This window comes from Python bivittatus, unplaced genomic scaffold (genome assembly GCF_059951505.1).
Source record: "Python bivittatus isolate LINGU-HERP-01145 unplaced genomic scaffold, Pbiv_v1 ctg000480_np1212, whole genome shotgun sequence".
Lineage (NCBI taxonomy): Eukaryota > Metazoa > Chordata > Lepidosauria > Squamata > Pythonidae > Python > Python bivittatus.
Window position 1 is genome coordinate 60,028,981 of NW_028277075.1, and position 13,926 is coordinate 60,042,906.

Genomic DNA, 13,926 nt, shown 5'->3' on the forward strand with positions numbered 1-13,926 from the left:
ACTAGTCTTGAAAGGAAGAGTAGCAGACATTATGATTTTAAAAAATCAGTCATTCACTGTGGAATCATTTTGCTCCTCAGCTTTTATTGTGCTTCTGTGCTGGCTGATTACTTCCTTTCAGTTATGACTGTTTTGAGTGAGGAATGGAGATTAATACCCCCCTTCTCTGCTTGTTATGATTGTACCTATATAGCACCCAGTCCAAATTTGCATTGCTGCTTTGTATATCTCCCTAGTAATGAGAGTTTCCTATTAATGAAGAGTACATTCTGCCAGCTGATAAAGGGACTCTTTCCACAGTGTTTTGATGTCATAGTTTGGATTATGCTTTATTACATCTATTTTAACATTCTAAATTATCTTATTTCAAAAGGTGCTAGATCATTCCCCTCCCTTGTTATATTGTTGCCCACATTGACACATATACTTGCTTCAGAGAATTCATCTGTTTTCCTTTAGTGAAGTTGTTGGTTTTTTATGTCTGCCTGACCATTAAGCAGTCACCAGCTCCATATTTCAAAGCGGGTAGAAGTTCTAAAATTGGGATGTTTGGTCAATAGATTGCTATGGAGACAGCCTTCTGAAATAAGGGTGTGCCTTTATATTCTGTGTTGTGCTCATGTTCTGAGAGATGCTTCCTTTAAATTCTAGCAACTTGTCATGCAGCAATAATAATTAAGGAGGATATGGATAAAGATTTTATTTTTTCTGTGCCATTCTGTTCCAAATATAGCAGTTTTTCTTTATTGTGAGATGCAGAGAAGGTTCCTCTAAATCTAAAGAATCAGTAACTGCAATCATCTTTTGCAGATGAAAGAAATGTAAATGTATGGTTTTTAAGGAAATGGCAGGCACTTTTCCTTCTAGTGATTAATAGCTTTTGAGTTAAGAGCCTAGAAGTACTCAGTTCTGCTTTTAATATTGGTTATGAAACCTGTGAATAGTCCTAGATACAACTAAAGTAGGATTGGATTTCAGAAGTTGTTCTGCCAACTCATGAAAACAGACTTGAAATACGTCCTCTATATCCAGACTCTATTGCATACGGCCATCCATTTGTATGTTGTATGTTTCTATGCAGTTTTATGATGCACCATATAGATTTGCTATCCAGCACACTATGCAGATTTACTACGGATATGTGCATGGCTCCTATGGGGATCAGCACTTGGATGAGGATCCAAGTGGAGTGGAGATGACTTGGCATATAGTTTTAAATGAGATGTATGTGCATTTTGGAAAATCAAGCTTACCGTATCCTATATGCTAGAATGAGCATTTCTTCTTTATTATTTTCTCCATGTTCCATAGAGGATATTTTGCACAGTGTCATTATGAAAAAAAAAATCCTCTGAAAATGTTAAAGGGTAGGGATTTTAAAAAAAAAACTTGATTGCATGTCTATAAAGCAATAAATAGTCATATGACCTTGACCAACATGCCCATAAATGTTGCACCATATCTGAAGATGTAGTGTGAGATCTTGACACAGAGATAATCTTATTTCATTTTTAATATTGAAATACATTGCTGCATTAAAAAAAAAACAGAATCTTGTGATTCTGAAAGTGCTGCTAGGCAAAGTTTTTGTTGCATATATTTTGTCTTATTCATGGGATTTTATGTTGGGTAAGTTTCCCACCATTACCTCTTTCTCTGACCAGAGAAAACCTATTAAGAAGGGAAAGATGCAATAACGTTTGACTGGGAATGTTGGGAGTGCCCTTCTGTAAATACCCAAAGCCATTATGCATTGTAATTCTTTTCTGAAATGAATCAAAAGTAAAGGCCAACTTGGCTAATATAAATAGACATAGGCCCATTGAACTACTATAAATATACAGCTTGGCTTAAAGCCAGAAATCACTATATTTGATCAGTGTGCAACTGTAAACCCTCATAACAAAGCTTTTCAGGCTCTGGAGAGGCTTTTATGAAAGCAATCTTACCAACTGCATGTTTTCAGGAGTGATTAATCTTTTTTCATTTTCATTTATGGCTTTGGCTTAGCAAACAGTGGAGTTAAACAATGGGGTAACCAGCAATCATGATTTTCTGCTCTCTCTGTTCTTGGATATTAGCATCTGAATGGTCAAATCAAGCTTGGATATTGAGCAGGGCTAATCCAGCAAGATGAGGGTGGCAATGAGGAGGAGAAGGAGGCTGAGGTATATGACAGTTGCTAAAATTTAGGAGTCAAATGATCTTGCCTGTTTTGTTTTTTGGTGCCTTATTTATTTCCTTGTGCCATCATTTTCTAATTTGACTTATGGCTCAGGCTCTCGTAAGTGGCCCCAGCCTCTGGTCTTTGAGTAGATCTCATAATGAATTGATCAGGTATTCTTTGAACAAATGACAGTCCTACTGCTATACTTACCTGAAAGAAAACAGACCTGAATTTAAGATAGTCCCACTCCAGATATAAACAGAAAGAGAGAGAGAGAGAGAGAGAGTCAGATAGTCGTTCGTTCATTCATTCATTCACTGAATTAATCACAGCTAATTAAAATTGTGGTAAAATAAGATACCATATTTACAAACTATATCTCTGTATGCATGTATTATTAGTTTTCCCTCACACAAACACATACCATTCTCATACACAGAAACATACAAGCACATGTACAGAGGCTAAAGCACACATAAACATTCCACTCATTCAAGCAGAATCTGGAGAAAAGGGGAAAAAACCATAGGATGGACTTGGGATAAAGGGAAGAGATAGCTACACTGGAAAGGGCAAGACAGGAAAAAGAGAAAGGAGGAATCCAAACCACATGGAGAGGATATGGAATGGGAAAAGTTAATGGGCAGGGAAAGGAAGAGAGAGAACCCTTGATTAAGCATTACAACAATAGTCTTAAGCAGCATCTAATCTTCAGATTGATCTTCAAAGGTGTCCAAGCTTTGTGAGTAAGTCTGTTACTGTTTACACCTCTTGCTTGTTCCTTTGCTTTCAATACCTTCATCCTTTGTTATCTGACAGTGTAAGAGGATTGCTTCCCCCATTATTTACACTTAAATATCCGAGGGGGTGGGAGACTTTGTGATATTAACCAAAACATAAGGTATCCTTAGCCAGATTTTTCTCACAGATTTTTCTCTAAGGAATACTTGCTGTACTGCTCATCCCCACTTCTTTACCTGAATCCCACAGTTTGAATGAACCTTCTATCATCAGAGGCTCTAAATGTTTTAAAACTAAAGCAGTATAACCATCTATATATTTCAGTCTTAATGAATCAGCTCTGGAGAACCATCACTTGGAGAATGATGCTTTTTCAGACAAATCTGAACGAGACAACCTAGAAGAGTCTGAGAATGAAGCTCATGAGAATAGTCGGAAGACAAATGAGAGCGAGAGCGATCAATCTGAAATCCACGGGGAGTTGTCCCAGGAAAAGAAAGGGACAACCTACTTAGAACAGAACTATGAAGAATTTGGGGAGGTAACTACTGGTTTAATTTATCTAGTCAAACTGTTTGTCTTGGGTTGGCCATTAAAGCACCCATGCATTGTCTTACAACTGTTCTACATTACAGGTAGTCCTCAGTTAATGACCACTTGTTCAGTGACCAAAGTTATGACAGCGCTGAACAAGTGGTGGTTATGACTGGTTTTCAAAGTTCTGGCTGTCCCAGCACCCCCACGGTCACGTGATTGTGATCTGGGCACTTCACAACCAGCTCATACTTACGATAATGGCAGCATCCTGTGGTCTTGTGATTGCAATTTCCGACCTTCCCTGCCAGCTTCAAACAAGCAAAGTCAATGGGGAAACCAGCAGGGAAGGTCGCAAGTTGCTCTGGTAAGTCTCCTCCACCCGCACACCCTCCCTGATCCTTGCTGCACTTGCGCGGTGCCTCCTCAGCCATTCGTCCACCCTCTCCCACCTGGCAGCAGCCACCCTAAGCCCTGCTCTGCTTGCACTGCACCTCCCCAGCCACCCACACATCCCTCACTTCCTCTCCCACCTGGCAGCAGCCACTTATCTGCCTGCCTTGTGAACTGCCTGGAATTTGCAACTTCCCCACTGACTTTGGTTGTTGGAAGTCAGCAGGAAGTTGCAAGAAGGTGCTCGCTTAATGACCCAGGATCCTCGCTTAATGACAGCAACAGGGACTGCAGGGACTGTCGTCACTAAGCAGTGCAGTCATGTGACACGCTTTACAACCTAATCACTTAGCAACAGAAGTTCTGGTCCCAATTCCCTTTATAACTCAAGGACTACCTGTATTTATTTCCCAACTATTTTGACCTCAACTCATCAGGTTCATTTCATACAACAAGTTGGGATACTCCTACTGCTTCTTTTGAGTGTTCCAAGTATTGTTATTGTTTTCAGCAACCTAATGGTTGTAGTAGGATTAGGGAGAAGGCAATACAGTAGTAGGACTATCCCTTGTTCTTGTATGAAATTGAGTTGCTGTAAAGAGCTCTACAGTAGCGGCCAGGCTTTGGGGAGACAGAGCAAAAGAGGAATCAGAGATGAATGTATTCTCTGGGCCAGTTTAATAAGCTTCATTCCAGTGAGTGCACAATACAGCAGTTCTTCCTTGTGAACAAAATGAGTTCTTAGCAAACTATTATAGATCAATGAATTGCATTTAAAGTACAACTTTTGTTTTATCCAGTTTAATAATTCCATTGCAAATATAAATATTCAGGTAGAGTTTTTACTTTTTTAAAAAAAAACTTGTATTATTAATTTCTTTGCTATGGGAGAACTAGAACCAGTCATTGAACTTAAATAGTCTATTGAGAGAGGGAGAGAGAGAGAGGTTGGTTTAATTCTGAAATTGTGATCTGAAAGCCCAATCTTTTATTTGTTTAAGATTACCTGGAGGTAAGTCTGCTGTGCTCAGCTTGCTTTAATCGCTTAAAAATATGTTTAAGCTGATCCTGCTTTTGCTATCTGAAAATAACATTTATTGAATGACAACTATAAGGTTATAAATAAAAATGGCTAGTTATTTAGAAATGAACAGCTTCTAAAGTAGATGAGATGTCTTGCTTCCACACAAAGCAATTAGGAGAAACAAAAGGACATTTCAAAATAATGGTAATGCCTAATTGGGACATTTCTTACCCTGGGGCCCCCCAGATGTGTTTGACTGTAGTTCTCACTATCTCCCAGTCATTATGGCAGCTCTCAAGGTGGCTGCTGGTAGCAGTAATGTTACACATCTGGATGGCACAAGGTTGAAAAAAGCACTAAACTTTAAGCAATATTTGGATGTCAGCTAGTATGGTCTGACACATAACCTCAACATTTCAGGTTTCTTCTTTTTTCACTATCTGTCTTTTTCATTTATATAGGAGTTGGAAGCACGCTACAAATAAGGATTTTTTTCCTGATGTCTGTAATTAATACTGCGTGGCAATGTAAAGAAAGCACATACTGATTTTAAAGTTTAATATTAATTTCTTTCCCTAGACACTGATGAAAAAGAACAGGGAAGCTGCTCTTTCATCTCCTTTGGGAAAAGATAATCCCATTTTTCTTAAAAATCTAAAATTTTTAGACATATATCCATGGCAGTTGCATATACCCTGAATAAAGCTTAAGAATAATTCACCGAAGAACATTAAAATATCTAAATACTGTATGCCTTCCACTATAAGTTAAAACTTCTGGTATTTTAATTCGGTTGTTATTTATCCTCCTCATTTACAAATTACCCAAGGTTGAGCATGGTAATAATTCTGTTCTATTGCTGGAGTAATCACATATTAAGGTGGGAAAAAAACAGGCACATATTCAGCTTAAAGTCTACTTTTGTACTTAAAGGACTTGATTTTACAATCCATTGAGGTGTGCATGTATGTTTGTATGGAATACCATGATGTATGCCTCAGTAAAAATGCAAATGCGGCTGGTGTACATGCTGGCAGATCAGTATGTATTGTAGCTTATAGCAATGTTACACACATCAATGTCTTCCATTATCTTAGGCAGATCAAGATGGATGGTAACTAATCAGAATCAGTAGGAGGAAGAAAGGTTTCATTCCTCATTGCAGACAGGTTTCCTTTTATCAAACAGCTCTGCTGTCGTGGCACAGTGCTAAATTACTGCAATGAACTTGCTCAGGGAACAACAATTTGCAGATCAATATTGGGTGCAAGAGTTGTACAGGATTGTTCCAGTCAGGCTGGCTGCTTCCTTGCATGAAGTTATATGATTCCAGAAGCAGGCTTGGGTCCAAAACTTCACCTTCTTTTGCAAAGAAAATTAGAACAAGAGGAGCCTTCTTCTACAACCTGATACTTTTAGATAAATTGGATTTCAGATCCCATAATTTCTAGCCATCATGGTAACGGTCTAGCAGTTCTTAAGAACACTTGGCTGAAGTCCAGTTGCTCTGGAAGGGACCAGATTGGAGAAGACGGGGGCAAGTGTCTTGGAAGCTTTCCATAGCAAGTGCTTTGTCCGTAACTGCCCTATTATCACAGCTAATGTTATAGCACTTCGTATGAATAAAACAAATTGCTGAGTTACAGTATTCAGTAGTTTCTTGTAGTTCTTCTTGCCCTTAAATCCTCACTTTTATTATGAATATTGGACTCTGTCCTCAATAACGTGTGTTTTATGGCTGGTATTAAAGAAAGAATTGTAAATGAGGGATGTTTGGATTTGCATAACTTATTCTAGGGTATCTGCTCAGCCACTCAGAATCAGTTTCTGGATTCTTGTAGCAAACCTGCCCAGGCAATGAGGAAGATTGCCGATCTATGAATGGAAATGTTAGTGCAGCGTTCAAGAATTCACACTAACAAATGATAAAAGCTGAGCTGATATCATAATATTATAGGCATCTTTTAAGGATGCTATCTCTTCTTATTCAGTAGTGATATAAGAGCGGAGGGGTACATACCTGATGATGATGCCAAATGGTCCCTTTCAGTTTCTTGCATTCCCTTTAACAAAGCTCCACTCTTACCTAAGGATTTTTCCTCCTCAGACAGGTGAATGCTCTCAAACCGAAACAGTGTCTGACGAAAACAAGAGTTTGATGTGGATTCTTCTGAAGCAGCTGCGGCCCGGCATGGATTTGTCCCGTGTGGTTTTGCCCACTTTTATCCTAGAGCCACGCTCTTTCCTCAACAAACTTTCTGATTATTACTACCATGCTGATCTGCTTTCCCAGTAAGTAGCGCTTGGAGTAGAGTCCTTCGGGTTCTCTGAGCTTGGTTCTTTTCTTACAGACGTTTCATTACCCGGCTAGGTAACCTGTTCAGCGCTTGCAGCTTTATAGTTGGAAAGTGCAGATCTATAAAATGATGTGCAAGAGTACCCATCTGGCTGGAACTGGGCTATTTATATGTGTGAAAGGTCTCTCTGATAATACAGGGAGTACGTCATGCCACCTGGGCATCCCAGTGATCTTTAGACAAAAGCAGTTTATGGGAGCAATGGGAAATACAATGAGAAAATGAGAAAAATATCCTCAGTGTTGCTGATTGATAAATCAGCACAAATTGCATATCCACTGCTGGAGTAAAGATGTTCAGATTTATGACACATCAAGATCAGCGTGGAGGAATATAAATTCTGAAATATTTTGGAGATCATGACTCTTTTCTGCAATAAAACAGAATCAAGATCATCAACTATTTGTATTCTATTTCCTCTTTTAAAAGGAAAAGAGGAAAAGGTGGCTAACATTATCAAGTAAATAACAATTCAGTATTATAAATACAGTAACAAAAGATAACAGTATAAAATATAATAAACCTACCAAAGACTTCTATTCAAAACTGAAACACCAAATCAGTTAATAAATGCAAAATGCATGTATAATAGATCAAACAATAATGAAAATAATAGATGTAACCCTTATTTTAGCTCCAAATATGCATTTATAGCAAACTATAAACCAGAGCCAACATCCTTCTCAACCAGGGATAGCAACCTTTTTTACATAGTGGTATCATGAAATCTCTCACAAGTGCCAAAGAATAACTTCTTAGAAACTAAACTGGTAATAGCTCAGGAGATCATTAAATCTCCTCAGATTTCCATGATCTTAAATTTGAAACCTTTCAAAATCTCATATGAAAATGCTGAAATCTTATAAGATTTGGCATTCTGGCAAGATCTTCACCAAATAACAAAAAGATTCAATTTTGTTCTTTATTTTTTTATTTTATTAACATGATTATTATATAGGATGCGAAGAATCAGTATATGCACAAACAGTAACTGTTTGCTCCTATAAATGAAGCATCATCTAAAATAATAATAGTTTAATGTGCAAGATAAGTGGACCGGCTTATAAGGAACAGAGTGGGCAGTCACATTCTCTATTTCTAGATTTTTTTTGGTATTGGTTATTTTAAGAAGCAAATGAATAGAGTCTCTCCACATTCCTGTTATCAGATCTCTTATACATATCAGTAGAGGTTGTATATAAGCACCCCATTTGAGTTCCATAGACATTGGAAATGGATGTTAAGGATAGGTAGCTGCAGTATTAGGATCGTGATTTATAGTTTGCCTCTTCTAAGACTTGGTTTAGGTGCAGAATTTTCCATTGGCGTAACATTCTAAATGAAATAGCCCATGTAAAATAATCTAAAAAGTCCTCCGTCTAAAATTATAACAGGCCAGAAGAGATCAAAGTACAGTTGGCTAGAAGCGCTCATAATTAGATGAAAAACCTATATAAATAACAGATCCAGATTGCTCAAATAAAAAATTAATCATAGGTACTATTTGCATGCTTTGATGAGTTGGTAGCCTAGTGATTGTGTTTCCATAATATGCAGCCAAATTTAATGTGTTGGATCAGTAGAGGGGGGAAGGACTGTCAGTACTGTAATGTGTTTATACAGTTCTAAGATGTGTCCACACTTGGAATAGTACATACAATCCTGCTAACCATGTAAAAGAACTTGGGCAAGTGCAGAAGAAAGCAACCAAATGATCAAGGTGCTAGAATAACTCCACTGTGAGAAAAATATTATATCAGCTGAGGATTTATTTATTTATTTATGTATGTATGTATGTATGTATGTATGTATGTTAAGAAGTGAGGAAGAACTTTACAAATTAAGCGTGGCACAGAGAAGGTAAACATGTTTTTCCCCCTTTCAGAGTTTAAGAACCTGGAGTCATCTAAAGTAGCTGATGAAGACAGCTTAATGATACACATCCTGGTAGAATTTGCTACCAGAAGGTGGAGTAATGACCAGCAGCCTGGATGCTTTTAAAATGGAATTACACAAACTCAAGGAAGTAATGATTATCAGTAGTTGAAAGCTGTTAAAGCAGTATAGAACTAGAGATAGTAAGGTCTTGATACCAATTGGTAGGGACATAAGCAAGAAGGGGAACTCATATCTTGCTTTTGGGCATTCTACTGATAGCTGGTTCACTATTATAGGAAACAGAATACTGGAATAGGTGGGCCTTTGGTTTGATCCACATGTTTCTTATCTAATTATGGAGCTAATCAAATCTCAGATATTTAGAAGCATCCAGACATTTAAACATTTACTGCATAAGAACTCCACTGTGAATTCTCTAGTTGTGTATTGAAAATATGACTGCTCTCATCTCTTAGCCTGTCACTGTAATATTTGAAAAGGGCAGTTGAAATTTGCCACATTCTGCTCTTTTCATTTGTTTTTGTTTTATTCTGTTCTGTTTGCTTGCATCTAATCTTATTTCATGGTACAGTAATACTTTTTGTGCCATAGTAAAGACTGAAACTTATATCATACACATGAAGAAATAACTGAAATGGCCATTTTAATTCTTCCTGCAGAGCTGCTCTTGAAGAAGATCCATACTGTCGAATCAAGCAAGTCTTGAGATGGTACCTATCAGGCTTTTATAAGAAGCCAAAGGTATGACAGTATATTACAAAATGTTATAGTGTTCCCTTCTTTACCTTGGGATCAAAAGAATTGTGAACTGTGTTAAAGGTTTGCAAATGTTCAAGAATATTATTAGGGAGAGCGGCAATGGAATTTTCCAGGTACCATCACCAACATTTTAAAGGAACTCCTAAAGACCATTCCTTTACCTAAGCTTTCCCCAGGATAAGTTTTATTTCCCTAAGTAAGTTACATCTGGAATTGGGGTGGATTTAAAACATTTAGAGTTTTGTTCTTGTATAGTTATCAATTTTTTTTATTCTACTTATACATTAGCTGTTTTGGGATGGGTTTCTGCCTATAAAAATAGCATTGAAATATTTAAATCAAACTGAGTAAAAATAGAAGGGTATACTAAAAGTGTGAAGTGGCCTTTTAACAAATTTTCTAGAGAAATAGCAGATGACACATTCAAATGAGAAGGCAGTTCAGTCACAAGTATATATTTTTCAAATAATTTTTCATATAATATACTCATGAACAGCCCCAATATGAGTCAAGATCCAGTGACGCTTTTATATCGTGTATGAAGAAAAGACCAAAAAAAGAGAAATTGAGATTCCTATTCCAGAGCAATACCATGCCTGCAAATAACCTTCTGGAATCTATTGGAAACCATTACATGCAGAAAGGAATAGTCTCTGCAAGTCTAAAACTCAGGCAGAAGTGGTCATACCATGAGAAAGGAATAGAAATAAAACAGCAGGTCCCCTTTTATACATTGAGATCAGTGACAGAAATAAGAATGTGCAAGTGGTCTCAGGTTGCATCTGATCTCAATAAACCCAAATCAGTCTTCGACCATAAGCAACAAGCAGTCTTAGATGGTAGGAGGAGAGAGTAACTCATGGCTAGAGCACATGCTTTTTATATAGAAGATAAAGAATTAAATGTGTGATTTATCTTTAGATGAATTTGGAAAATATATGTCTGAAACCCTGGAGAGAGCCACTACCAGTTTTGTCTTGGAGAGACTCAGCAGAAGACAACTTTTTATCTCCCTAGAAGGAAGATTTGCATTACTAGCTGTATTAAAAGATGTTTCCAAGTGGATTGGAATCCAGAATCTGTGTGGATCTGCAGTTAAATTGTCTGCTTGGGACCAGTGACACCCAAGTTCATATCTCTACTCAACATTTGATCCTGTTGCTCTCTCTCAGACAAACCTACCTCATGTGATTTTTGTTGTGAAGATGGATGGATGATTTTAATTCCCATCAATTGCATGTTCAGAAACTCACTTGGGAAAGTAAACTGTGGGTCTGTAATGTTATTAATTTCCTGTCTTCCAGGGAATAAAAAAGCCATACAATCCCATTTTGGGAGAGACTTTTCGTTGCTGTTGGTTTCATCCACAGACAAATAGTCACACATTTTACATAGCAGAACAGGTAAATCTGAGGCTTCCTTCTATACCAGCGCTAAGCATCTTTAGCTACATAGCACCATCTTTGTATGTGATTTTTATCTTATTGCCTTCTATTGCAGGTTTCTCATCATCCTCCAGTATCAGCCTTTCATGTCAGTAATAGGAAGGATGGGTTTTGTATTACTGGCAGCATTCTAGCCAAATCAAAGTTTTATGGTAAGGCATCAGATCAGACAGGGGTCTGGTTCATGCATGATGGTGACCTACCATGTGGTTTCCTTGATTTGACTTAGTGTGACATATAACCTGCCCATTATGGCTTAGAACTATAGGCAATCTAGGCCACTTTGACTTGTTCAACAAATGATAGTTGAAAAAATTCCTGGGTAGCATTATATGTGAATGCAGCTAGAGAATTATAGTAGGAACAAACTTGCATAGCTCTGATTCGCCTTGCCTCCAGAAGCTGAAAAAATATCACCATGTTTAATTATAATTCATAAGCTATTTCAGTCTTATGTCCTAGGATGTCAATTTAGTGTAGTGAAGATGGAAACATGTCCTTATAAGAATGGTGGTGACAGTTTGAAAATACCCTTGCTATGTTCAGTGGAAACATTTTTTAAATTCCATGTCTGCTTCTTGCAAGTTCAGCATCTTTCCAGAATAGTTCAGTTTGACAGTTTGCTGCACTCATGTTATCAATGCATGTCCTCTTTTCCATTCTACAGAGCAATTGGACAACTCCTTGTAAAATAATTTCGCTGTTTAAAAAAAAATAAGGTAGTCTTTCTGAATCATTTGGAAGGAAGGAGAAGTAGAAAGAGGAAGTCTAATAGCCAAAATCAACTTTGATGTCAGTGTATGTAGGAATAAGGCAAATTGCTAAATTATAGCACGTAAAGGTTTTTTTGTATGCATAGACACATTGTAATTTGTTCATAGAGGGAAAAAGAAGAGTCACTTCTCACACATCCCTTAAAAGAAAAAAGAAAAAAAATGGGTAGATTGTATCTGTCCATCAAAAATGTTTTTCAGAAAGTTGTTTTTTCACTGAATCTAGATGGGTTCTATTTCTTGTTTCCCTTGTCCAGTTTTAAGAAGGACAATCATGCCACATGTATTCATCTGTTTCTACAGGTAATTCGCTTTCAGCGTTACTGGACGGCCAAGCTAAGCTCACATTTCTAAGTTCTGGGGAAGAGTATGTCATTACAATGCCATATGCACACTGTAAAGGTGGGACATTGCTGGGATTCTGGAGTGGGGAGGGGAGTTGTATGTGTTATATCCTTTCCTGTCTTGGATTCCGTTTTATTCCTTAAAAAGACCATAATTAGGATTTCCTAGTTATAGCATATGGGAAACGAGGATGAGCTAGAAATCTGTTTTTTAAAATACAGAGTCTAGGAGCCCACCAGCTATACTTAGTTGCAAAATGGTAAAAAGAAAACTGAATTCATTAGAATAATATGCTGCACTCATCAAGACTGCGCAAAAGAAGACAGGATAGAAATTACATTGACTGAAATGTCTTCTACAAAATTATTAAAAATACAGTAGCTCAGGATATACATGTACAAATGCACTCCAGTTCAGTTAGTACAAATTGGGAATTTTAACATCAAATCATGAATATACTACATCCAAAGAATTAGTTACAGTACACAAATCAAGATACCCAAAGTTTGTCTACAACAATGCCGTGCTCCCAGCAGAAAATACATATTAAGCCATAGAGGCAACAAGGGTTGAATTGGCATTGAACAATTGTTGCTTCGTGATACCAAGAAAATCCCTCCCAGTCAGAAATGAGTGTAGCAATGATGGTTTCAGAGGACCTGAAATTACCTTGAGTTCTACAGATTGATGGAGCTTAACTTTCTGCCTGTTCCTTCTTGTTTCTGGTTCGCTTGAATGGGCTGAACAAGACAAATTGTTGTCTTGTTGACTTATTGTACCCAAATAATTATTTTAAAAATCAGGATTTTTACATTTTCCTTTTGTGTAAACCATAATGAATGAGCAGGGGTGGCTTTATATGTGATGTACATAGTCTCTGCAATCTTGATATTCTGTTAATAGTTGTGTTTTTTGCTCTTTCTAGGAATTCTGTATGGTACTATGACAATGGAGCTTGGAGGAAAAGTTACTATTGATTGTGAAAAAAGCAATCATCGGGCAGAATTGGAATTCAAATTAAAGGTACTAGACTCTCTGTTTCATTTTCAACTTGTCTCCAACATTCCAGTTCCAATAGTTTCCCCTTCTCTGAATTTCACAGGGCTAGTTTTGAAAATCATCCCAGTGTTTTCAGTAATAATGATGATTAATTTTATATTTAGAGTTCTATGGTTTTATTGTAATTTTAGCCTTACTATGGATGTTTTAATTTTTATGCCTTTGTTTAGTCTACTATTAATTATTGTGACCACTGAGATTCTCTTTGACTAGTGTCATCACCTAATAATCTTTTCAGTAATGGGCCTTAAATTCATTCTAGAATATGAATGTGCACCCACACAAACACATATACACTCCTGTTTACCTTACTATCTATGGCTGCAATCTACATGCTGAGAATCCAAGCAGGGAGGCAGGGTCTCCAGTTGCAAAGCAAAGATCTGAAGATGTACACTTGTCAAATGCTTTTCTCCCACAGAGAGGCATA

The 13,926-nt window shown here is 37.2% G+C and overlaps 1 protein-coding gene across 3 annotated transcripts in view; it reads left to right on the forward strand.

The window, feature by feature from the left end:
• The window catches only part of OSBPL5 (oxysterol binding protein like 5), a 174,766-nt gene that overhangs the window by 148,150 nt on the left and 12,690 nt on the right, over positions 1–13,926 (forward strand). For all 3 annotated transcript variants that reach the window (XM_088146039.1, XM_088146041.1, XM_088146040.1), the window contains exons 9-15: positions 3,233–3,449; positions 6,967–7,151; positions 9,775–9,856; positions 11,179–11,277; positions 11,375–11,471; positions 12,396–12,494; positions 13,363–13,460. In XM_088146039.1, the coding sequence (XP_088002165.1) occupies positions 3,233–3,449; positions 6,967–7,151; positions 9,775–9,856; positions 11,179–11,277; positions 11,375–11,471; positions 12,396–12,494; positions 13,363–13,460 (877 nt within the window). The remainder of the gene's footprint in view (positions 1–3,232; positions 3,450–6,966; positions 7,152–9,774; positions 9,857–11,178; positions 11,278–11,374; positions 11,472–12,395; positions 12,495–13,362; positions 13,461–13,926) is intronic.